The 27,185-nt window shown below is 39.4% G+C and overlaps 1 protein-coding gene across 1 annotated transcript in view; it reads right to left on the reverse strand.

Moving 5' to 3' along the window:
- Positions 1-27,185, reverse strand: part of nhsb (Nance-Horan syndrome b (congenital cataracts and dental anomalies)) — a 102,846-nt gene that overhangs the window by 14,785 nt on the left and 60,876 nt on the right. Inside the window, exon 2 of the mRNA XM_036561075.1 lies at positions 742-894. Within this exon, the coding sequence (XP_036416968.1) occupies positions 742-894 (153 nt within the window). The remainder of the gene's footprint in view (positions 1-741; positions 895-27,185) is intronic.

Below are 27,185 nucleotides of genomic sequence, written 5' to 3' on the forward strand. Positions count from 1 at the left end.
ACAGTCATGCTAGAACAGGGAAAGGCCCGAAAACTCTTGCCAAACCGGAAGCATAAAATTGTCTAAAATGTCTTTGCATGCTTTAGCATTAACATCACCCTTCAGTATAACTAAGGGGCCTTGCCCAAACCCTAAAAAACTGCCCCAAGTAGTGGTAGGTAGTGTTCTCCTGGCATGTACCAAACCAGATTCATCCATCAGACTGCCAGATAGTGAAGTGTGATTCATCACTGCAGAGAATGTTTCTACTGCTATCAAGTCCAGTGGTGGTGGGCTTTACACCATTCCAGCTTGTGCTTGGCATTTCACATAGGGACCTAAATATTTCCATTTCACAATATTACAGTTGACTGGGGCAGACCTAGCAGGGCAGAAATTTCAAACTTGTGGCAAAAGTGGAATCTGATGACATTTGCACTGCTGATATTTGTCTATGGAGATAGCACTAGGACGTGCCTGATTTTATAAACCCATTAGAAATGGGTGTGGCTGAAACCCATGAACTCAATAATTAGGGGGAGTGTCCACATTCTTTTGGCCATATAGTGAATACCTGATTGGCTCCTATCAGACAGTAATAACTGAAATGTTTAAACAGTTTGCTCAGCAAAGGAATTCACATCATTTCTATGAACGTAATTTGAAAGGTAGACAACCTTGCAAGATAAAATAGGAACACAAAGCTGAGGGGATGCAATATTCCAACTGAGAAGGTACTGTCTGGACGCAAGGCTAGCTTACCTCTGTGCAGTGCCCGCAGGTTGAGCTGGGCATGGCGGTGCAGCTCTTCCAGACATGGCGGCCGTGTGCTGGGGTGGAACACGTTGTGCTGCTGGTGCCAAGGGGCCTGGTAGTGTGACGTCAATTTACTTTCAATGTCCAGATTAGACACCGCTAGAGAGAGAGAGAGAGAGAAAGAGAAATAGCCCAGTCAAAATGTGGTAAGTTTTCAAGGTGGTACAGGCTTCAAGCCCTCTGGGTACTATGCACTTTATTTTCTTCCTACACCATCACTCATCCAAGAAAACCACATTTGTAACCACGCATTAACCAAAAGGCAGCCAAAAACAACCTGTGGCGAGGTCTAAATTTACCATGAAGGACTGGTCTAAAATCAAAATTTCTCTCCCACCATTTCTACAACCACAACACAGCAAGGGAAAAAAAAAGGAAAGACGGGCTGTCTTTATTGTGAAGCATGGAGAGAATTGAAAGACAAGGCCGTTTCATCCCTCTTTTCTCTCCAACCGGCTCCCCTCTCCTTTTTCTCTCCCTCTATAAAGCAGCATCTGCCCATCAGTATGCAGCATGCAGCCGTCCCCTTGAATAGCCCAGAGTCATCCGTATCTAAGCAACCCTTCATATCTAATTTACAGTGAATTAGCAGATCCTTATCAGACCACGATCACCAACAATAACACAGGAGATGCCCAATAAACGAGAGAGAGAGAGAGAGAGAGAGAAAGAGAACAACAGGCTCCCTGCGATAATGCTTCAGTACTGTCCTTAAAAATACAAAAAATGTGTAACAGCGTCAGCAAAATTATTTGGACAGAGAGGTACAATAATTATGATCTAAAATAAAAAGACTCTTGTTTAAGCTGATGTATTGCATTGATATGAGATATTTGCACTAGTTAATATTCTACCCTTTGTAATACAAAGCACAGACAATGACAAAAAACATATAAAATGTACTCCTGGGCCTTTGTAAATGTCCACTATATGTCCAAAAGTTTATGAACATCTACTCTTCAAATGTTTCTACTAAAATCAAGCACATTAACGGGGAGTTTGTCCCCTTTGCTGCAATAATAGTCTCTATTCATCTGGATATCTAGATGTTTGAACACTGCTGTGAGGATCTGATTGTAATTCAGCCACAAGAGCGTTAGTGAGGTCATGTGTGCCTGCCCCCTTTCTACTGGCAATGCTTTTCTATGGAGATTATACACGCTGTCTGTGTGTAACTGAAAGCTTGGGTCAACAATGTGTGCACCTTAAAGCAGCTGTAGTCACTGATTAGAAGTGGTGTCTGGATACTTGAGCATACAACATAATAATTTTGCACCAAGTACAGTACTTATTTCAAAAAAGTCAGATGCTGTGACATTATTAGAACGATAGGCCTTCAAGCAGATGAAACACAAACACATAAAAAGGCTAAAACTGCTAACAGATTAGCATCCTTATATTTGAGAAGTCACAGCAATGTGGGCCTAAAACAGTGGTCTGTAAGTCTGTGAATGTGGTGCACATCATATGCTTATATCTGGTCAAAATGTAATTATTGAAACACAAAATCTCTTGACACATTTTAAACAAAAGTAGTGTCCTATCGTTGGGAGAATGCAAGTTTGATCCCTGTGATGCCACAGCCATCTGTGGCCAGGAGACCAGCTAAGCGATGCCCGCTAATGCGCTATGGTAGCCAATGTATGTTAGCTGTCATGACAGAATTAGCAATATGCATTATCCTCCAAGCCAATGATGTTGCGTTAGAAGCAGTTTGAAAGGAGCTAGCTTTCAACCTCCCAGCTTGGTTATGTTGCGTGAAGGGGGAGACCTAGCTCGTAGGTGGGAACTAGTGAGAAAAAGTCAATAAAAATCCAGAAAACAACAACAAAAAAATATGGAATGAAACAATAATAACAAAAAAATATGGAATAGAAAACGTCCTTTGCTAACGTCCTTTAGAGCACTGCCGCTGAAGGTTTAACATTAACTACAAAACAGTTGCTAAGTTGGCCTTAGGTATAGTAGCCTTAGCCAGTAATTGACATTGCTACATGCTAGCATTAGCAATGTGGGCCCATAAAAACACTATTTACTGATTATGTCTGAAACTAGCTGGCAAATACTACTGCCAGAACACTGCAAAAACTGCAAATGTGATGCTACACAAAACTGATTGTAGGCTACTGAAGACAATATCACTTAATATTAATCAACAAAAAACACTTTGACCGCCAGAAAAACACAGTTAAATAACAGCGGACCACAGGCCTAAGAGATAAGCTGGTGTTGAAGAGTGTGTAAGCTAGATTAGAACACCAATGCTTCTATCCATCCTTCACTCAAGAAAGTATTGTATGACGGTTTGAAAGCTTTACTACAAATATTCTCCTGTTATTGTTTCTTTCTTACACTCTTAGAGTTCTTCTTGACATTATCTCCCAATGTTTATTAGACACCTGTTGCAGGATCCTTTTAGAAGCGATTAACTTCATTTACGAAAGTGTAATAACCAGGGGTTCACTTTAAATGTAGGGATAAAATGCAGGAACAAAAGCTTCTACATTTGTGCCATCTCTAGAATAGCTGGCGGTGTCACTGCCACTAGGGCCAGGTTGTGATTGTTGCCAGAGACACACCACTGTTAATCAGTACACGAATAATGTATTAAAAAATAGTATGTAAAGTGTATTAGTTCATATATATTTCTTAAATATAACCCTGGTAAGCTCTTATTTCATGGCAATTCTTAACTATTAAAAGTCAAAGGTAAATAAGTAAAAGAAAACAGGAGCTTCTAAACTGGAGTTAAAAAAATTATTGAAAGATACAGAGAAAATGGGTCTGGCAACCATACGAGACCCAGCAGACCATCAAAACTGTCACCATCAGACAAACAGCACTTATAGCTTTTCTTCGACAGAAGAGAGACAATCAAGCTCCACTCTTGTTTCAGATCTGAAAAAAATCACAGCAGTTCTGGCCAATCTTCCACTGTGAGAAGACAATGTGACACCATGGGTCTGAAAGGATGTGCTGTCAAGAAGTCATTACTGATAAACGAAAGTAGACAAAAACTTAGAAAATTTGCAATTGACAGAAGCTCTGGGAACAATGGACTGACCACTCTAGAGTCCAGACCTCAACATCATTCAATGCATTTGGGATTATCTGTATCGTGAGAAGCAAAAATGCAACCAACTATTAAGACTGAACTTTGGAAGTGTGGGAAAATCTCCTTGCAGATTTCTTTTAAAACTGAAAGCAAGTGTCCCAGAAAGAATGGAAACAGTAATTAAGGCAAAAGGTGAACACACTTAACACTAAAAAAAGTAACATTATATTTAGTTGTTGAGACATCTGTGTAATGTTCGGTTAAAAATGTTTTCTGCTTATTTTGCTGAACAATAAATAAGTTGTACCATAAGATTATAGTTATGCTACTATGTCTTTATTAATCCTCTGTCTCCTTTGCCTAGCTCACTCCCACCTCTCCCCTTTTCTCCACTTCCTTCTACTCGAGCACTCATCTTGCCTCCACCTTCAGCTCCTCTTTTTATTCTCTTCCCTTCTGTCCTCATTTTACCTAAACTTCCTCTCCCTCCCTCTACTGTCGCATCCTCTGTTGCCCTGCATTTGCTTCCCCTGCTGAAAAATGAAAGCCAGTATTGTTTTAGAAACAACTTAAGTTCTGGATTATAATTACGTAGTGTGCACTACATAGTATAATGCGTCATATTCTGTCAAACTGGAGAATCTCTTCTCCTCTGCTGCATACCCTCACGTCTCCATCACCTTCATCTCTCTCCTCCCCCCTACATACCTCTCCAGCTGGGTGGCGTAATGAGCGTATCAGCTGTGAGGTTGCAGTGTTTCTGAGAACACACTCTATTACTCAGCACCCTATTTTCTGCTTTGCATCATCAAGAACCCAGCAAAGATGTGACCTCTGCTGAGAGTGTGCCACCTCTGCTCCGAGTGACGGACTGCTCATGTGAAAACAAAGTCCGTGCAGTGAGGAAAGAGGTATTTTTGTGCTTGAGGGGAGGATGGGTGTCATTTTAATCACTTTAATCTTAGCATCTTGCCTGCAAACATAATTAACCCCTTAAACCGCAGGTTTATTGTTCAGTTGTTATTATCCAGTATGAACTCAATAACTGCTATGAAACTAATATGTTTAAGAAAGAAGAAGGTAAGTCTAGACCGGTCCTGAGAGTTTAAGAGCAGTTTGAGAATTTAGAAAGAGCACAAGCTTCATCTTCATTGCAATGCATAATTTATCTGAAGTCAGCAATGATAGCACACATCCCTCACATTCAGGATTGTGAAATGCACCAGGGAAATCTTCCTCGCTTCTTAAACCACAATGCAATTTTGCTCTGTTTTGTTCTGTTTTATGAGCGTAGCTACAGTATGCTGCAGTACACTTGTACCATATACACCATGGCACAATACACAGACATTAGAGCAAATCTCATGACTCTACTGAACGTCATTACTAGCCTGGGGCCGTCTTGTGGAAGCTATGACATGCTGCCCCTTCACCGGACCCTTCACTGGATGCTACAGCCTGACCCCTCATCAAACGTGCAGACGCCCTACCTGCAGTGACATCTCCTGTATTTTTAATCTTCCTGTTTTCCCTCCTCTTCCTCTTCTCTAGGGCCAAAGTAGGTGCCTTTCTGTGTGAGTTGCCCATTCTTCTGTGGGATAGCCAAAAGTAGCGAGTGGACGTAGCCGTCTGACTGAAGAGAAGAGAGCCGCTAGTCTGCTCTTATTGCTCTTTCTCTTTCCCTTTCGGTCTCTCTCTCTCACTCTCTCTTTCTCTCTGTCTCCCCCTTTCACTCTGTCTCCCTTTCGCTCTCTTTCTCACGCTCCCTCACGCTCACGCTTTCTCCCCCTCCAGCAGGTGCATGGTCAGCACTGTGATCCACGAGCAGACTCTCTGCCAATAGCAAAGCAGACACATCCACTGACAAATCTCTCATTAAAGAAAGCTCAGAACTACTGACAAAGATCTCATTAAAATAACCCATCAGTACAGTATAATCATTCATTAACCACTAAGAACTACTGCCACAGATCTCATTAAATTAACCCATCAGAATGGAAAATTCTTTCATTAACCACTAAGAACTACTGAAAAAAGATTTCTCACTAAAGTAACCACTTAGAGCTGCTGACAGGTTTTTCATTAATCACTCAGAACTACTGACCAAGTTCTTAATAAAATAACTAATAAAAACTACTGACAAACCAAGCCTTCATTAATCACTAAAAACTACTGAAAAATCTCATTAAAATAATCAATCACAACTACTGACATATCCCTCATTACAATTACCAGTCAGAACTACTGACAAGTCTCTCATCAAACTAACATGGCAGAACTACAGACAAATCTCTCATTGAAATAACCAATCAGAACTGTTGACTATTTTTTCACCATAATAACCATGAGAACTACAGACAAATCTCTCATTAAACAATCAGTACCATTGAAAATGATCTAATTAATAATAAAAACATTCACTATCAGTAGTGATTTCTGACTACTGCCCGAAAACAAACACCATCCCTCAGTATCATTACAAACTTAACACTCATTAACTATTTTCACCTAACAACTATTTTCATGACCTAAAAGTGGAGGAGCAATGTTCTCACATCAGCCCAATCATGACATTTCTTGATGTTCCTCACCATTACATATGTACGAATCACATGAAGCATTACCAGTGTGGGATCGAGGCCAAAACTCTCTGAGAAAACTGAGACTCTGAAGAATTCAGAAAGAATTTTTGAAAGACCAAGCAGAGGTGATAAAGCCAACTCTTTAGCCACACAGAAGTTCAGAAATGATCTTCTAACCCCAGTCTAGTCAAAGCCCTATCAATAGCAGGTGATTTTGCCTATAGGTGGTGTCTTTACATTGAAACACATTATGAACAACATGAACAAGCACTATACAGACATAGACACTCACTTTATAACAAGAACCTTCTTTGGTCTTCTTTTCACTGACCACTTTATGAGCTCCACATTATAGGTCCACTATGTAGGTGTACAATTACAAACTGTAGTGCACAATTTATTAGCTCCCCTCTACCTCATTCATTGAACGTGTTGTTTAAATGAAGTGACATCATGACTTGCAGAAGGCAGAGAGCTGGATGGTGTCGGTGTATAAGCCCCCACTGATTGTGGCACAGATGGACGTTGATATTCTTTCTCTCAGCATGTTTGTGAATGTGTATTGGGGGCTGGGTGTGCTGTGCTACACAGCTGGCCCCTCTGCATGAGTACGTAATACTGATAATACACAAATGCAGACATTTGTGTTTGGCATGTGCTTCATAGCGCAGCTAGAGTATCGCCTGTAAAACACGAGATTCTGTCATGTACTGTGTAACTCAGAAAACTCAGATACTACAGTGGAATTTCAAAAATTTCGAGCCTCATTTACAAAACACACTTTAAGTCTAAATTAGTTATTAACAAAAGTTCTCAGTATTTGTGCACTGATCTATAAAAATGAAATGTTCAGGAACCACACACTACATTGCTGCATACTGACATGGCCATTCGTACGCCAGATTGGAAACTTGCATTCATCTCTACCAATGGTTACCAACCCTCCTCCTGGAGATCTACTTTCCTGAAGAGTTTAGTTCCAATCTGCATCTAATGTGCTGCCCACTTGACATACCTACACTAATGCATCTGATTCAGCCAATCAAAAACTTCTTAAGAGGTTAATTAGCTGGAGCAGGTGTTGCAGATAGTGGTTGGTTCTAGATTCAGCAGGATAGTAGATCTACAGCACCTGTGTTGGTGACCACTGATCTATGCACATTTTTACACTCAGTTCACAATTTATAAATTAATTTTTAAACAAGACTTTTCAAACAATTATTTTATGAAATGTGTATGTACAAATGTTTTATAAAAAATGAGGTTCATGGCCGTTAGGGCCCCTTGTATTTAGTATTTTTCTATTTTATCTGATTTGCTGTTTATTTCTTCAATTATACATATATACTTTTTTTGTTTCCTCTGTCTAGACAGCTATTGATCGTTTAAATGCCTTTACTTCAGCCTTTATTAAATGTTTCTCTTAATTAAGTATTATTTTTTTTTCAATCTTAAAACAGTACATTAATACCTTCATACAAAATAATCAGCGACACTGTAAATGAGGATCACTCTTAATGTGCTCTGAGTTTAAATAAAGGTTGAGTGAAAATAATGCTTTTTTTCTATAAGGGTGGATAGGGTTGCCCCATAAATAGGATGCTGCTTAGAGCCCCAAAATGTTTAGAAATCCTAAAAATAAAAGCATTATTATAGAGCCGTTTCTGAATCAGGCCACGGCCACACGGAATGCAAGTGAAACTTGCCTGGCAAAAAAAGCCAGATTTACTTAAATATGAAAGGACGTAGGAAAGTGAATTAGCTTCTGTTAGTGATGAATTTCACTTTGTGCCAAGTTCATCTAGGTGCTTTTAACCCATATATTTGCGAACCTCAGATGTGTGAGCCAATAGAAAACATGAAGGTGAGCTGTGGTATCTATCCTCAGTCAACATAATGTTGCTGGTCGCCCACAGCTGTAATAAAAAGTTAACCATCCAATGTTAGCCGTTCACTGAACTTCATGTTCCCTCCAAAACCACATCACATGTGTATGAAATGACATAAAAATGACAAAGTAATCCTGTTGAAAACAGCCTTTCTTAACCAGCCAATGAAAACGAATGTGGAATAAGTTGGACATCAGAAAATGAAGAGGCATTTGACCCTGAGCAAAAAGCTCATAATTTTTGTAAAAATTAGCAAAATTTGAGAGGTGCCAGTAACAATGCCTGTATTAGTGACCCAAAGCAGGATGACCTTGGCCCTTTAGCAATAGATAAGAGATGGGGCTGTGAGAAGCTGAAAGCATGTCATTTGAGGACAAGGAAGAGTGTGAAGACCCCGTGGGGACTTGACCCATGGCTCAGGACAAATGAGCCCTTGCATAATCCTTAAGGCAAGATCACTGACCCTTCATCTTTCTGCTGACCACTGCAGTGCTGAGACGTGCACACACATGCCCATATACACAGTGTGTAAAAGCCACAGAAATACTGTCTGAACTACCTGCACCAGTGTCATATAGACTACCATGCGTCTGCCGCTAGCCGCTAGTAGCCTGGTACTAATAAGATACATTTCTGGCCACTAAATCAGGGAAAAGAGCATTCTGACATTATTAACTTTTTTGTCACAAATTCATTTCCATGCTTTCCGATTTTCATACCATCATTCATAATGCACCCCATCACAGAAGAGGAGAGCAACAACCAAGAACTTTTGAAAAGAACAGATAAAAGATGGGTGGTAGGAGACTTGAATGTAGGGCATCTCTCTCTCCTTCACACATTCCCTCATTCCAACCCATTAGAGCCTCATGCAGATCAACTCTTAATCTAAATCCAAAACTTATCAAAAGTGCATGTTCTTTAGAGGCCTGGAAGTCTAGTGACGACCCCCATTAAAATACCCTCTTTGCCCACTCCGCCCCCCTACTGGGGGTCAGAGTCCCTGTGCTAACTCAGCAATAGCTTACAGAAGCTAAATCCCGGCCAGCCGTCAGTCAGTGGTGGACAGTAATGAAGTACATGTAGTTTATTACTATATCTAAGTACTTTTTAAGTATCTCTACATAGAGTATTTCCATTTTTTGGGAGACTGTTTAGTTTCACTCCAATAAATTTAAAAATATAATTTAAAAAGCCCTACTTTCACTCCCACTTTCTGCAGTGTGTTTATACTTGTTCACTGGAAGTGGGAGAAAACTGAACTGTTTAAAATATCCAAAATTATATAATGCCCTTTCAAACTGAACCAAATCAATTATAATACAGTGCACCATTTAACTGGCCTATCTGATCTGTTGAGTTCAAACACGTCTGGTCATAAGACCTGTTTTGTTATTTGTGAAAATAAGTTAAGACATCCTCCACAGGGGGATTTCTATTTATTTGCTGAGTTTAACACTACAAAATGGGCCATAACCTTTTTATGTGACTGTGCAGCTACAAGCTTCATAATGTAACATCATATAATTAAACAAAAAACAATAATAACTCAGCATTTACTTTTGATGGTCAATTTAATTTGAAAGCAACCACCTTTGTACTTTAACTGAGGTATAAATATAAATGATTCATAAACAATAAAAACCTTTACTCGAGTTATCGTTGCTTTTACTCAAGTACAGGATTTGTGTCCGCTGTCCACCAGTGCCATCAGCCTAACACACTGCCATTCAAAGCAGACATGACCATGGGAAGACAACAGAGTGTGTCAATGTCACCAGTGTACTGTAATTCACCGTGCCACGTTGCAGTAATTTATGGCGCCCGCAACGGAATGCCACGGCATGTCAGACAGACAGATGTAAACAGAGACGGGCAGTGTGTTTGATGGACAGAACAAATAACATCAGCACGGTGGCTTAGCAACCTATGCTACTGTAAGACACAAAATCATCAGCACTTACATGGCCAGCTCACTGTGGATCACTGCAATGAAGTCAAAAATCAGAGAAACTTATACTAGCATATACGGTAGGTGAAAAATATAAATAAAATATATACATATATATATACCCCTTACAGGTATTTTGTTTTGCCACACTATTAAGCATGTCACTATATTACTACGTAATTACATGCTTAATTATATAGTGGATTGTTTAGAGTGGCTTGATGTGAAGCTCTAGAGAATCTTACCAAGTCAGAACTGTTCACAGCAGTGGTGACAGAACTCTTGAATCTCTCTGTGTGAAATGGCTCTGTGTTGAGCTGCTAGGGAGCAATAAGCATGAAAGACAAGGGAAGAACCCCTTGTTGTGAAAACTATTCACTCCTTCTCACAAAGAAGGCTGTGCCAGTATAAAACAGACAGCAAAACCACAGCTTTCTTAATATCAAAACATTGTGTAAACTACCACAATAAAACTTTTATAAGTGTTAACTTGCTTGCTGACCTACGAAGACACAAATCCAGTTTGCGTCTGTTTTTATAAATCATACATACTTCTATCTCAAAAATTTCCATCAATATTACAGAGGAAAGAATGCCCAGGGCAAAAAGTGAGGAACCTCCAAAATAGAGGTCTTCTGACAGGACTCCCAAAAAAAGTAATAAAATCATTCTGAATAACTGTGAACAACCAATCAAGTGAACAACATCCAAATTTCTTGTATTTCTTGTAGGCTAACCCTCAGACTGTGAGAAGGCCAAAGCTGTGAAAAGTGCTCTTAAGAAAGCCAAAAACACGACAATAAAGCGAACTAAGGGCACGTTTGATATGTGGCAGTCATTCTTACTCATGACTGGTGTAGATGGAAACCAGCACGGTTGGGATAGCTACTGAACCATTAGCTAGCTACTTTTTTTAAACTACTTTTCCAGAAAAAGTAGTGGCTAATTTTAAGCTACTTCAGTGTACTACTTTTTAACTACTTTCAAAGCGTGATTGTCAGACTGTTTGTGAATCTCCACCTGACACACCAAACAAGCCCAACTGAAAGTGTGAACAAGACACTGCATTTAATCTTGTGCCAGAAAGAAACCTACAATTGAAAAGCTGCAAATATGCAAAAAGTCAAAAAGTAAGTTTAAGTGTAACCAACAATCAAACTTACACAACCAAAGGTGTGTCCAACAAAAATTTAGACTAAGTAAAGGCAAAGTCAATCATTCCAGGTTTTTCCTAACAAAAAAAAACAACAACAAAAAACGGATACAAACCAAACAACTTTGTGCAAAGCAGTGTCTCCACAGCAGCACTAGGTTTTTAGGTAAAATAACATAATCCTCCTCTGCTGTAAAATAAAGCTCTGCTGATCGTTATAACATAGTTTTCACAATAAATGGTCTTAAACACTGGAGTTAATGTATATCTGCTAATTCACCCTTTAACCCTGAAGATTAGCACGCAGTCTGCTGGACACACAGCGACGCAGACAACCTTGTCTAGCTCGTAGCTAAGGAAATGGCAAAGAAAGAGATTTAAGACCAACATCGATAATTTGGAGACAAATGGACTTTTTTGCATTTATAATCAATCCAGCTGGTTTCCTGATATGTTTAATCTGCAACGAGAAACTGTCATGAAGTTGTGAAGTCAGTTTCTCTTTCACCAGCTTCTCATTCGAATTTTCCCGTTCCGCCTTAAATGGTGCAGCAGTACATTCTGGCACTTCAGGCACCATTTAAGGTGGAATGGGACAACTGGAAAAAGAAGCTGACTTCAGCCTCGCATAAAGTTGAATGTTGAGAGACATTTTACAAGAAACTCTAGCTATTTTCGTGGAAAAGTTTCATGACTGACCTAAAATATAGCTGACCTAAAGATTAAAGCAGGGCAAAGTAAGTCTGCATTTTTGTTTGTATTATATTTTTAGCCTGTACTAGCACATCAACACATACTGAGACATATTTACAGGCAAGATGGTAAACGGACATAAAATGTTGTGGCTCCCAAGGCGGTTTCATTTTTGTTGAAAGGACAAAATGGCTCTTCTTAACAGTTCGGTTGCTGACCCCTGAGCTTAGCCTCCTAGTAAGGGGTGATCAGCTTGTGGGGCCGGAGTGCGACCATTTGCTCGAACTGCCCATGGCTCAGTCAGGATTGCACAGTCACCACTAGCCCAGTTAATGACAGCATTCTGTGATTCAAATTTTGAGCGGATTGCCTGAATCTTGTAGCGAAATTGTAGCTATTAGTTACATTTCATAACACTGTAGTGGCTACAGCTGTTAGCTACAAAAATTTGTAGTTAGCTACAAAAAGTAGTTCCTGACTTAGCTACTCCCCCATCCCTGGAAACCAGCTATATAGGACTGTGGGCAGGAGTGGGACAAAATGTTTAAGTTGTTTGAATACATGTTTGATGACATTTCCAAAATATTCTCTTGGTTTGCAGTGAAGTGCTATTACTGTAACAGAAAGAAAAGGCTTCACTTTTCTTGTTCGTAACAGACCTACACACTGAGCCATTTCTAATTCCTCATAATCTCCTAAGTAAACACAATTCAATTTTGATTCAGTTCATCAAGCTTTCAGGAGATTCTGAATATGAGAATCCAGCAAATATGATTAGAGCTGCAGGAGAATTGCCAGCAGAACAAATGCAGCATCAGTTGTATAAACACCATTGCAGGAGACATTTATTTTAACAAAGTTAGTGTTGCTTTCAAACCTTTGGCCTGGACTGGACTGTACTACCATGAGCTACCAAAAATACTGTCTGCATCATCAGAAAAAGAGGCCTGTACAGATCTTTCAACCAATTCAATGTTCAAAACACATTTTTGACAGTCTTTTAATTGTCTTGAACTTTAGACTAAAACCATTTTGCTTTAAATCAACCTATACCTTAACTATGTCCATTTTGTCACTACCAGAACAATAACACTACCAAAACTAGTGGCATATTTGATCTAATTTTGAGTATAACTCTAAATCACTAGCCAGTACATGACCAGCAAACCCAACTTTGAACAATTGTACATACATAAAATCATAATATTTTTCATTAAAACACAAAAATGTGTTTTGTTAGTGACAATTCTTAAGGCTACATGCCTTTACTTCAAAACAACGGGATCTAATGGCTCACCATGCAGCCATGAGGGACAGGGACGCAGTCTCACTTCTTGCTCTAAAATGCAAGGGTGTGGCTAAAATAAGGCTCCGCCAACAGACTAAAACTGTTATGGTAGTGACATGAAAATGTGAGATAGCATTTTTCAGTAAAGGGTTTTTTATCTAAATCTTTCAGGGCTCCCGAGTGGTGCAACCGTCTAAGCGTTGGCCCTATCATCAGGAGATCGCGAGTGATGCTACAGCCATCCGTGGCCGGGAGTCCAAGAGAGCACAATTGGCCTCGCTCTCTGGGTGGGTAGGATGGCTCCCCCAGTCACTCAACACGATGCTGGTCAGCGCAGGCATCTGTTAGCTGACATAACAGAACTGGCGGTTGGCGCTTTCCTCTGAGCATGTTCGGCTATCCAATTTTATTGCTATCTTAAGGGTTTAAATAGATCATGACACAAGTAAATATTTAAGGTCTGAATACTTAATTGTTACTTTTGTAACTTAACAGTTTGAATTTGATAAAATCGTTAATATACAGTAAAACAGCAAAAGATACTGAAAGAATAATATTAGGAGTTTGCAAGCAGGCAAGCAGCAGCACAACATAAGCAGCACTGCTATACACTTACAGCTCCAATACAGTTACACATACAAAACAGTCAAACAAGATGCAATTAACTCATCAGGGTGTCAACAAGAAAAAAGTGTACAGTACCTCTAGACCTGATTGGAACACAGCAGGCCAGAGCCATGGAGCTGTCTATCTGTCCACCTGTCTGCCAGTCTGTTTCCCATACAAAAAGTACTATGGTGAAAACGTATTATAATGTATTCTATTCATAAAATATTGCAATATATTCCATCTTATACACAATTCCCCCTGCAGCAATTGGAGTTTCAGTAATACAGACACACAAACAAGAGACCCACATATCCACACACACAAGTTCATCTGCAACATCTGTAGGCCTCCTCACATCCATCCAATGAGCCAGTCGCAAATGGTACAGTCCAGCAGCAGTTTGGTTTGTTCTTAATCCCTTCACGCGCCAGTGAATGAGCTGACTGAAAAGGAGGGGGTACTAATCCACTGTGCAAGACTAACTCATCTCTTCTATATTGATATGCTGGTACGAATCTTAGTGCAAACCTACTATGTTCAATTATAAATAACCTACAGCACTGTGAAAAATGTAGAGTCAACACAGCCATTAAGTGCAAGTTACTTATTTTTCAGGAGATATTTCTGAGGAGATTAGATATAAAACAATCCACTTGCATAAAGGAAAATAAGTGAAAAACTAGAAAACTGGAGTTCAATAAAAGATTAAAAGTTACCAAATAAATGGGGCAACTACGCAAGACCTGGTAGACCACCAAAACTGTCACCATCTGATAAACAGTACTTAAAGCTTTCATTGTTAAGAGAGAGGAGAAAATCAAGCTGTACTCTTACTTCAGACCTGAAAAAATCTAGAGGAGTTTCTGTCCATCCTTCCAGTGTGAGAAGACAACTCAGTGAGTCTGAAAGAATGTGTAGCCGTCCTAAACTTTATAGGAGAAAGACTTACAACAGAAGTTAATGGAATGAGATTTTTTTCTTAGTAATTTTGGATCACTTCTATTGGTCTGTTCATCATGAAAGTGTAACACAATGCAAAGGGTAACTGAATTATGCAAGAAAGTGAAAAAGCGATGAAATGGTGGTACAAAGTTTTTGCGTGAGAGCACAATTATTAGTTATACTGTTATGGATGCAAAAAATAATGACTTGATTAATAATTCATGGCCATATTTACTGAAAATTAATGTCTCTGACTTTTCCACAGTACTGTACATATGCATCTTGTATCCCATTTTTTTATTGTTTATATTTTTTTTATTCTATCTGAAAATGCCAGCAGCCCTTTATATTGTGAGAAAACTGAATTGACCAATAGCAACAGTCCAAAATTACTTATATAGTGTTACATAATGTTAATTTTTTACTTCTTTTGTGAAGTTACCAGTTACGTAAGTGCAATGAAAAAAAGAATGTATGTATATATATATATACACACACATATATAAAATACTACTATCTAATACTAATTCCAGTGAAAGGTCTAGACTGTGTATGCAGAAACAGTGTAAACAGACACATCATATGTCCAAAAGTATCCAGCAACTTCAAGGTGCACCCATTGCTGACACGTACAGACAGCTTGTATAATCTCCATAGAAAAGCACTGCCAGTAGAATGCTCTGGAGCAGCCACACATTAGCCTAAGGTCGCCATGGCCAACGCCAAGCATCAGCTAGAAGGGTATAAACATTGGATTGTGGAGTAGCGGAACTGCATTCTCTGGAGTAATGGAGAACCATCTACTACATTTGAGATGAGTTGAAGGGGCATTTGTGATACAAAACTAATCATTCAATATCAATACCTGACCTCATTACTGCTCTTGTGGCTTAATGCAATCAAATCCTCAAGGCAATGCTTGAACATCTGGCATAAAGCCTTCCCAGAGGCTTTTACCCTTGATTTCAGAAGAAACGTTGAACGAGAAGGTGTCTACAAACTTTTGGACATGATACATATGGGACATAAAGTATGACCCACATCCTGACACAGAATAAAATGGGTGTGTGTGTGCAAATGTTATTATTGCAAGCTCTCCTCAAATGACTCAAAGAAAAACTAACATGGCACTCCAAGCCCACCCAAGCAGTCCCTGCGCACATGAGCTTAGTCAATAGTGCTTGACCAGAAAAAACACAGTTCACAGTGGCCATCTTGGCTCTGTCCCAGGACCCAGCCTGTAGACTTGTGCTCTGTCCCAGGACCCAGCCTGTAGACGTGTGTCTATAAAGGGCCGCATGTAGAGCCGCAAGCTGCCAGCCGCAGCGGTCAGGCGTGTGTTTGTTGCCTGTGTGAGAGTAAAACGCTGCGGGCCGACTCTGAGCACGCTAAACACTCTCCTACTGCAGGAGCCACCCGTGCCAAGGTCACGGGCGCAGGAGCGGCCGGCTTAACGGGGATTAAGAATGAGGACGGCATTATTCCAGGCTCGGAGAGCACAAGGGCTCACACACACATGACCATTTAATTTACAGATTGGTACAGGGTGGAGTTTGTGTAATACTAATGGAGACAGTAAGGTGTTACTGTGGCGTTTCCCATACTTTGTATTTGCATTTAAAGTGAAAAAGTTTTGAAGTTTGCTTCTTTAGTTTTGCACTTGAGCTACAAGCCTAATATACAATCGTATGCAGAAGAGTGAACACCTCTAATCAAATTACATGTTTTGGTCATTTTTGTAACTGAAAATAATTACAAACTGTGTGGCATTTTTTTGCCAATTTTACTGTGCATTTTTTCTACTGGCTGGGTTTAACATACTGGAGGGAAAATAACATATAGTATAAAATGTGCTTTATGTTATAACCAGAATGTTACATTTGGAAAATCAAAAGCAACTGGGCACTAAAATGTGCAGACATTTTGCTTGGAAAGCCAACAAAACATGTAATTTGACCAGGGGTGCCCAAACTTCTGCATACAACTGTAACAAGTGATTAGCATTGTGCAACTGTACATTGTACATCTCCTTCTGTCAACAGATTTCTCTTAAACCACATTGAGTTGCTGGAACATTGCTGTGAGGATTTGGTTGCATTCAGCCACAAGAGCATTAGAGAGGTCAGGTACTGATGGACAATTTGTTCTGGATCACAAACGGCAGTCCAGCTCATCCTAAAGGTATTTGTGCTCCATCACCCCAGAGAACGTAGTTAAATTGCTCCATAGCCCAGTGCTGTGGGGCAGGGAGGGGGGACGTATCCCTCTAGCTAACACTTGGCATTGGACATGGTGACCTTTGGCTCATGTGCAGCTGTTGCAGATCGTTTCATTCCATTGGCAATGCTTTCCTAAGGAGATTATACAAACTGTGTTTACACCCATGTTGATGGGTGCACCTTAAAGTAGCTGAAGTCACTAATTAGAAGGGGTGCTGACATAGACATAATGTCCATTATGTTTTAAAAAAATGAAAATTTTAAAAGTAAGGATCATTTTGCTATGAATCTACACGTTTTCTGTGTTTTTAACGGTGATATTAAAATAGAGCTACATCAGGAAAGAAATTATTTTCTTTGAGTAATATTTTGCCTTAAAAATGCTCTGCATGTACCTCTCTGCCATTAATGGCTTCTTTAAAAATACGTTTCAGGACATCATTTTATTTTAAAGCTAAAACAATGTCTCAAACATTTCTGACTTTCTGTGAGAGAGCTTTTAGAGGCACTAAGTACTTCAGATGTCTGGTTCCTATGATCACCACTGTAAACAATTCTGGAAGTTTCTCTAAACTCCACATAAAAACAACAGGAACAAAGTGAATGTTATCCCCTTTAGCTTAGTAGCTAAGACATGGATGTTTCAGTCACATTTCAAATGAAAAACAAAAAACAGTTGTCTCTCAGTCTGAACCCGCTGTCTAGTCCATTAGCTACATCTATAGTAGTCCGCTTGGTTTACAAGGCAGCGAAAATAAAGAACGTTTTTTTTTTAAGGGTAAGCCTCAGCCTACCCTGGACACCAGAATGACTGCCACATTTCCTCTCGTACTGCCTGAGAAGCCACCTGATTCGGTGAGCTGCATCAGTCAACGCCGCGGGCTGGCGCTGTTGGGCCGCAGTCTGGGCCCTGTGCGCAAAGCAATTCACAGTTGTATAACGTATGACGGTTGGAGGCGTGTATATGGGACACGTTTGAGGCAAAAAAATTTAAATTCAACGAAGCTAAAACTGCGTTCTTATTCCAAACTCCACATTGTGGAGCAGTCACATTCAGCTGTCTGTACAGGTGCCGGAACGAAACTGCTGCTTCATTGGAACGGGACGGGAAATTCGAATAAAAACCTGCCCAATAAGAAGCCAGATTCAGCCTTAGAAATTCTAATGTAAAACAACATTTAGCAGTGGTTTACCAGGCCTGCAGAGCTAGTGTGAGAAAGTAATATTGCCATAGGTTTACTTACATACTTTCAGTTTTGGGTTTCCTATTTTGCACATAAAAATCTTTTTAAAAAATATTCTTATTAAAAAGTAAACAAATATTTAAGAACAATGAGCCACCATTAACCAACTACACCAAGTTTGGACATACACCGATCAGGCATAACATTATGACCTTGTTTCTACGCTCATTGTCCATTTTATCAGCTCCGCTTACTATATAGGTGCACTTTGTAGTTCTACAATTACAGACTGTAGTCCATCTGTTTCTCTGCATACTTTGTCAGCCCCCTTTTACCCTGTTCTTCAGTGGTCAGGACCCCCATGGACCCTCACAGAGCAGGTACTATTTGGGTGGTGGATCATTCTCAGCACTGCAGTTACACTGACACGGTGGTGGTGTGTTAGTGTGTGTTGTGCTGGTACGAGTGGATCAGACACAGCAGTGCTGCTGGAGGTTTTAAACACTGTGTCCACTCACTGTCCACTCTATTAGACACTCCTACCTTGTCAGTCCACTTTGTAGATGTAAAGTCAGAGACGATAGCTCATCTGCTGCTGCACAGTTTGTGTTGGTCATTCTCTAGTCCTTCCTCAGTGGTCACAGGACACTGCCCACACAACGCTGTTGGCTGGATATTTTTGGTTGGTGGACTATTCAGTCCAGCAGTGACGCGGAGGTGTTTAAAAACTCCAGCAGCACTGCTGTGTCTGATCCACTCGTACCAGCACAACACACATTAACACTCCACCACCACATCAGTGTTACTGCAGTGCTGAGAATGATCCACCACCCAAATAGTACCTGCTCTGTGAGGGTCCATGGGGGTCCTGACCACTGAAGAATAGGGTAAAAGGGGCTAACAAAGAACGTAGAGAAACAGATGGACTACAGTCTGTAATTGTAGAACTACAAAGTGCACCTATATAGTAAGTGGAGCTGATAAAATGGACAATGAGCATAGAAACAAGGACATAATGTTATGCCTGATTGGTGTATTTGGACATATGTTGTGATATTAATCAAAATATTTAGAAATGTAACTATGTACTGATATACAGTTTAGGCCATATTTTTCACTACTAACCTTAATGATTTAAATATGCAGAAATTTAGAAAAAATTGTGTAATTTCCCTAGTAAAGGGATCATGTCCCCTCCACCCCTTCCTTTGTTTGAGCTTGTCTATCTCAGGATGCAACTGACACTTTATGAGGCTGATAATACGATCTGACTGAAATAAAAAAAAAACAAAAATCCTGGATTGCACTCAGAAAAAAAGGAGGTTGTACAGTGTGGTGACCTTAAGCTGACCTCCCAGTATGGTCAGTGAGAGCGAAAGACCTGCTATTTCCCTACATCAATAGGCCTGGCATGGATGAGGATTTCTGTGGAAAAAAAATAGTCTGGCAGAGGCACAGTCCACAGAGTGTTTCTGGAATATTCCACCCTCTGCTGTTGCCCTCCTGCACCTTTGCACTCTCATGCAGACACACACTCACGCTACCGACTGCAAACATGTTTGTTTTAGTACATTTTCAGGAAAAAAAACGTCCAGACTTTATTGGAAAAACTAAGAAAAACAGAGCTAAACTACAATGTCAACATACAAAACGTTCTAAGTGTGTTTGGAGGAAGGAAGTGAGAGAAATCTGTTCCATCACATACTGATGTGGTTGCTGACCCTTTAGGACTGGGTGCAAAGTGTCAGACAGGGCAGAATTTTACCTCCTGCTGTCTCGTTGGGCTCGTTGGGGTATTTGAGTTCACTGGACAATGGAAGACTGCTATAAAAATACTGGGCTTATTTATTTTACTGTATGCCATATAAAATATAAAGAGTCTTAAACTAACTCTGCCAAGTTCTGAAAAGGAGATCACTTAATTCATCTGATCTAACCTCAGTTTTGTTAAAGAGAAAAAAACTCTTTTATAAAAACATCTGCTGCCTCCTGGTGGAAATGTGTGGACATGATGTCAAAGGTGGTCAGTGCTACAGAGCACTACTACTACTACTACTACTACTACTACTACTACTATTACTACTACTAATAATAATAATAATACTCATCTTTATAGATAATTTCAGTCACCCACTAGCAAGGGTCAAAAGAAATGGTCAAAAAGCATCTTTAACTGGTGATGCATTCATGCCTGGGTATAAAAGGAACATCCAGTAAAAGCCTAATCCTTTATGTGCAAAGATGGGTCAAGGCTCACTTTACTGAGAAATGCATCTGCAAGTAATCCAACAGTTCAACAACATACCTCAACAAATTATTTTAGGCAGTTTATCCTATGCAGTACAAAAACATTCAATGAATCCAGAGAAATTAATGTTTGGTGGGCAAGGCCAAAATCACAATGAATGAAAATAATGGAAGTTCTGTGACACAGTGGTAAATATGATTATGTCCCAACTTTTTTGGAATGTGTTGCAGGCATCACATTTGGAATGAACCTTGATTTACAAGAACAAAAAACAATCAAAAAAAAACAAAAAACACATTCATCATGTTTTCGTACTGTTGCCAATTTAATACAGGCCAAACAGAAATTACTAATCACTGCTTTCCATTTTTAGCATTTCACATACTGTCTCAACGTTTTTGGAATAAATGAAATGTACATATTTCACCTACTGCAAAAAGGATACAATTACAATTTGCAGAAATTTGGCCAATAATTTCCTGTTTATTTACGTGCTAACACTGTATTTTTTCTCTGTCTCTCACTGATTACAGCTGATTTCCTGCATCCCTGTATTTCTACAGTACTGCTCATATGTTCTCAAATGTGTCCCCACAACTGTCTGAGGAACCTCAGTTTTTCTACATTATATAGAACAACATGTACAAGTAAACACCACAGATCTGTCTAGCTATCTTCTGATGGCAAATGCTTGAGCATTCATGCAGACTGTTACATAGATCATTTTTCACAATGGTGTAGTTCTATTTCACACCAAGAACTACCAAAAACACCATGAGCAGAAGAACATCACCTTACAGCAGTGACAATCACGCATACCAGTCATTACAAAAATGTCAGTAGCCAAATATCTTTAAATTCTAACATTACAGGGTGAACTAGTTAACTGATATACAAAACACCATAATGGTTGGAATACCAAAATATGTTCAGTTGGTGTAATGTCATGGGTATTACAACTACCCTCCACACAGCAGACTGGGGTTTAGTTCACTGCTTAGGTACCAATAAGAGTCCTTGGGCAAGACTCTTAACACTTCCTTTTGCCTCTGCAACATGATTATATTGTAATTCACTATGGATAAGTGGGTCTACCAAATGCATAAATGAAAACATAAATAGCAAAAAAACTGAAATGTAGATGAAAAAGACTAATTAACTAAAACTAACACAACCGCAAGCAATGCTAGGATGCTTAACCCAGTCACTTCAATATTCAGAGACATTCTGCTCAAGTCTGCAGAAACTACCAGTCACTTTCTCAATATGCTTTGCAAATAACAGCTAATTACTATAAAGTCCAGCATCTGAACTTCTTTGACAAGAAGCCTGACCTGTATTTCCCACCTTCTTTTTACAGCAGTTTGTGGTATTTAGGGAATACAGTAGATTACTGTAGTGTCTCTGCTGTAAATTTACATAAATTCTTTACAGTAAACAAGACTGGTCCTGGAGGGCCAATGTCCAACAAAGTTCGGAAGTTTCCTTATACTAACACACCCACTTAACCTGGCACTTAACAGATAAGTGTAATCTGGTGCGTTTGAGCAGGTAAATCACCAAACCCTGCTGCCACCAGCCCTCCAGGACCAGAGTTGTGCACCCCTGGTGTAGATGCTAATTTAGCTAACTTACTCAAGAGACAAAAAAACAAGTCGCCTTGCTAAATATGGGAGGCAATGAAATTTTGATAAGTAAACATTTTATGATTTTATGAGGACTTGCACGCATGCAATCATTTAGCCACTTTCTACAAAAGACATGAAAGATTCATTGCTATAATTTCAGGCTCTGAATTATGAAGGCATCCTGAGAGGCTGAGACAAGAGCGTGAGGCTGCTAACGAGCGAGAGAGGAATACAGATAGGCGGACAGAGTGAGGGGTGTGTGTGACGGGAAATGTAACCCCCCTCTGCAGTGCATTCCACTGCTGTTAGGACCCCTCCCTCTGCAGACATAAAAAGGCAAACTTTAGGGCCACCTGCTGAGAGCGCTATCAGTGATTTGATTGGCAGGTTTATGGTGCTGGGTCGTTGAGAGGTTCAATTTGCAGAGCAAGATTTCTCACGCACCTCATAAACCTTCAAACATGCATGTGTTCAGAGGTCACCTGGGTTAGGGCGGGCCACTGCTCTGCAAGGGTGCATAGGGCTGCTCAGAATCACGAGACTACACAATGATCAGCTTAGATTTGGCCATAGATTGGACTGTCTGCTATGTTTATCTCTGTACGAGATGCTACACTAACATATCGAGAGCGACTTTGAGTTGATGATAGCTGTAAAAAGTAAAACCCATAGTTTATTTTTATTTGGACCACTCCTAACATGCTAATCTGACATGCTAGCTAAATCAGCATGCCTTAGTCCAGTTTGAGTAGCTGTTCAGTTTAGGCTAACGTGACAAGCTCCTTAGCTGGGTATATTAGAATGAGAAATCAATGATAGTTAAAGGTTTTTCTACTGCGTTACCAACACATTACGTCATCTGTGAGGATCCAATCCTCGTGGGCCAAAACACTGCAGACTTCAAAACACTGCCTCATTAAACACACCTGATTCAGCTCATCAGATAATTAGCAAGCCCTTCATAAATTGAATTCAGAACGTTAGATGTGGGTAAACTCTAGTCTCTGCAGCACTTTGGCCCAGAAGGTCACCAGTTTGACATGCCTGCATTATGTGGTACAACAAGCATAAGACAATCTGCTGTTAATTATCACATAGGTGGCATAGTATCACGTCACGTAATTCAGAAATCAGCAGGTACATGTTTTGTTAAATGTACGAGTAGCTTACTTTCCTGTTAGCTGGGGTTTGGTAGAGACGCCCTTTTATAAGGTATTTTTAATAAAGCTTTTACAGTAATCAGAGAGGACCAAGATGTAAGAAGAGAAAAAGAAAGAAGCAGCGAGACAGAGAGAGATTTTAGGCCATTACCTATTTCAGTATAGGTTTACCGTGGCAATTTGTTTTACTGTATGAGGGTTAGGTTTAGGTTTTAAAGTTTGCTGTGCTGTTTGTCCTCGTCTTTCCACTTCTGGTTGATATCGGTTGATACAGTCTTGCTATTCTTTTTCTATCAGGGCAGAAGCTTTGGAAGGGTATAATGATGACTGCACTGCCATCAATTATAGGCTATAGCCTGATGTCACAACATTGTTGTATGTAGCGCACTTGGAAATTGTATCTACCAATTGTACCATCATACAAACATTGCATTCTTAAACTTTTTGCCATGTTTCTGTTATTGCTTAACATCATATTCAAACACACGCCTGTTTGCAGTCGCAAAAGGTGGCTTAACCTAAGCAGTTCGGCAGACTGCTATGCTAATGAGCTAACAGGTCAATCTAGTAGTTTGGCGTTAGATTTACTAAATGATTCACAGTATATATACAGCATACAAGGCAAAAAAGGTTACCTGATTGTCTGTTACAAGCTTTGTGTATATTAGTACTGCACCCAGTCTTGGGAAGCAAGCTTCAACGTTGTTAGCGTGATGCTAACTTATAATAAAGAACCTCATTTCCTCATTACCACAACTTAGCATTCTCATCGTGAATGTATTTGATAAACACATTAAGCACTGTTATACAATGACTGCATGCACATGAAGATTAAATTATACAGCACAGTATATGCCATTTATATGTTAGTAAAGTACAGGTACTAGTAGGATTTTCCACACTGTATTTTATGTTGGAGCAGCTTCACAGCTCTTGGAAATGGCAAGCTATGGCAGGGTTCTCAATTTCAGTCCTAACCGCTAATAGGCTTCTACGATAATGATACAGAGTGGGCATCATTAATTTCTGATCATATTTTATTGTAAATATTGCATTCATTTATCCCTGTATAAAAATGACACTCAAAATGTATCTTCATAAGACTGAAAACACTTAAAATGCAGTATTTTGATAATATTGTAAACGTATAAAAGGTTAATTCATTATCATGATTGTTGATACTGGCACATGCCTACAGCCTTCATCTAGCAATATAATCACAATATGATTCTATTGTGCAGCCCTGCAGTGAGAGAGAGATTTGAGGACATGTGCAGATGCACTGAGAGGCTAGCATGCAGAGTTGTCCTTTTGCCATGACCTCTTTAGTCACACCTGGAACTGTGGATGGCTCCTTCCCTAACATGTGAACTCTGACCTTTGCTAATGTAGTTTCTCCTCTTGAGGCGCCACGAGGGGTTTATTAAAGGGTAGACTCTCTCAAAAAGGACTCCATAAATAAATGTAATTGAAGGTGATGTCCGGCCTTCTCACAGACCAAATCACCATGCAAACATGCACGCACACACAAGCAGACATCAGCCAAGCAGGTGCTGATGATGCTATAAAGATGAAAAAAACACATAATGACAACAGCCCATGAATGGCTAGCTGCTGTACCATAGATTCTCACATAAGAGCACTGAAGGTGATACTGGCCTCATATAACCACATATTTATGACTCCATTCACTTTAGTCAAAATACTTACATTATTCACAAATGCTATGTTGTGGTAGCTAGTAAAACTAGCCAGGTTGCAAATGACAATGACATTGAATCTGTAAATTCTATTATTTCTATCATTCTATTAATTTTGCCATACAGCAGGAGGTGATATCTCCATACCTATTTCAATGTTTCTGCACTACGGTGAAACAAAACAATACCAAAGCTGTGTACACATCAACCAGAATGCTGGATAAACCCAACCAACAATGCAACACCCTTTACTATAAAGTGTGCATTATTTAGCCACAGGCACAACTTTCGCCCATTGAAGACAACATAACTGATTTCAAATCAGACAGCTGAGATGCACAAAGACAAGAAAAAACAACAGCAATTTTAAAAACCTACATCTAATTATCTCATGGTGAAGCATACTGTCATGGCAGGCATGAAAAATGTTTAAAGACCATTTATGTCTCACTTTTGATGACTCAATGCACAGAAGTAGATATTTGCTTTGACATTTTGGTACAGCTTATTTTAGCTTTTGTAATAAAAGAGCATTGGAAGTAAAGTACTGTTTGTAGTATATTCAAAACCTCCTTTGGGTTTTCTGGCAGTGGGTGCTGCATGTTGTGGTTGTGAGGCAACCAAACAACACAGTGGTGAAAATTTCCCACAGCCCTTCCACCATGTTATCATTACATGACAAAAAGCAAAGCAAAACACTCCAAATGCATGTTATGTAACTGACCTGTGTTCTACCATTTGCCATTAGCTTGAATTGAATTTTGCCAATGTTCTGCAAAACCTGTCCCACCTTGCAACAGTAGCTACTGTTAATACATAAATAAAATACTTACAAAGGCTGACTTCCCTTTTCTATGTCATTGTGTCTTTTGACATATGAGCACACTGTATCAGGCCTATTTTTTGGAACAACAAAAGGTCTAAACATGACAAAACAGTGACAGAGCGCGAACCCAGTGAGAGGAAAGCTAGTGGAGGAACAAAAGCTGATCAATCTGTTACAATTCTGTGTCTCTGGAGCTCCTCCCTCTCTTTCTCTCAGGCACACTGCTGTGTTGTTGGTACCAGCTGCATGTTTGCAGAAACATAACAGTAATAATAAGAGTTAGAAAAAACTATAAGCTTTCCATGCTACATATACAATATAATATCTGCAAAACTCAGCAATTTAAAAAAAGAAATAAAATACTATATTGTATGTTATTATATACATTTCAATGAATATAGGAAACATATTGAAATTTCTGTGCTCATTCTCAATGTGAACATCTACCACAGAAGAAGTTGAGGATAGTGGTGGGCAACGTGACATTTATTGTGATAAATTAAACTACAGTACGTGTTTCATGGGCATTGTCAGAACTTATAGAACTCTGAACAACTGTATGTGTTATAAAAACAGATTTAGACCAATTGCAGAGAGTCTGTAAAAAACAACAGTGTATAGAAACCACACAATAACAAGTAGCTTATTTGGCAAATATTAAATTAAAAAACTTGTAGTTTTTATAACCTTTTAAAACTATGCTGTAGTGCCCACATGTCAAACACAAGGCCCGCGGGCCGAGTCAGCTAATGTAGCCTATTGTTTTGTACAAAATTATTTTCTTCATTTCAATTGATTTTTGAATAGTTCATGTATTCATGTAATATTGGAAGGTCTGCCACAAGTGCCTATATTTTTTTTTTGGCATATTTTGAATAAACAATGGGAAGCTCGGGTCGCACCAAAATGCTTAATTAAAAAATGAAATAAAAACGTAGCCGTTCTCTGGCCCATGGATTTGTTGAGATTTTTTAACACAGCCCTTTAAGTGGTTGAGTTTGACACCACTGTTCTAGTGTTTTGCTGGTTCATTGTTTAATTTGGTTTTATTACACACTTCTATAAGTGTAAAGTCTCTGTAATTACTGAATAATAAGCCTTAGTATCTAACAAGTTAACCCTTTAAAATCGCTGGCTTATTACATGCCAAGGCCAGGGACTTCAATTTAAACTGGTTGAGCTATTCTTAGATTATAGCAGTGTGCAAAAAGTTAATTTATGAAGTTAATCAAGTTAATTACTTATAAAGTAACTGTGCAGGGG

The sequence above is a fragment of the Colossoma macropomum genome, unplaced genomic scaffold (assembly GCF_904425465.1).
Source record: "Colossoma macropomum unplaced genomic scaffold, Colossoma_macropomum, whole genome shotgun sequence".
Classification (NCBI taxonomy): domain Eukaryota; kingdom Metazoa; phylum Chordata; class Actinopteri; order Characiformes; family Serrasalmidae; genus Colossoma; species Colossoma macropomum.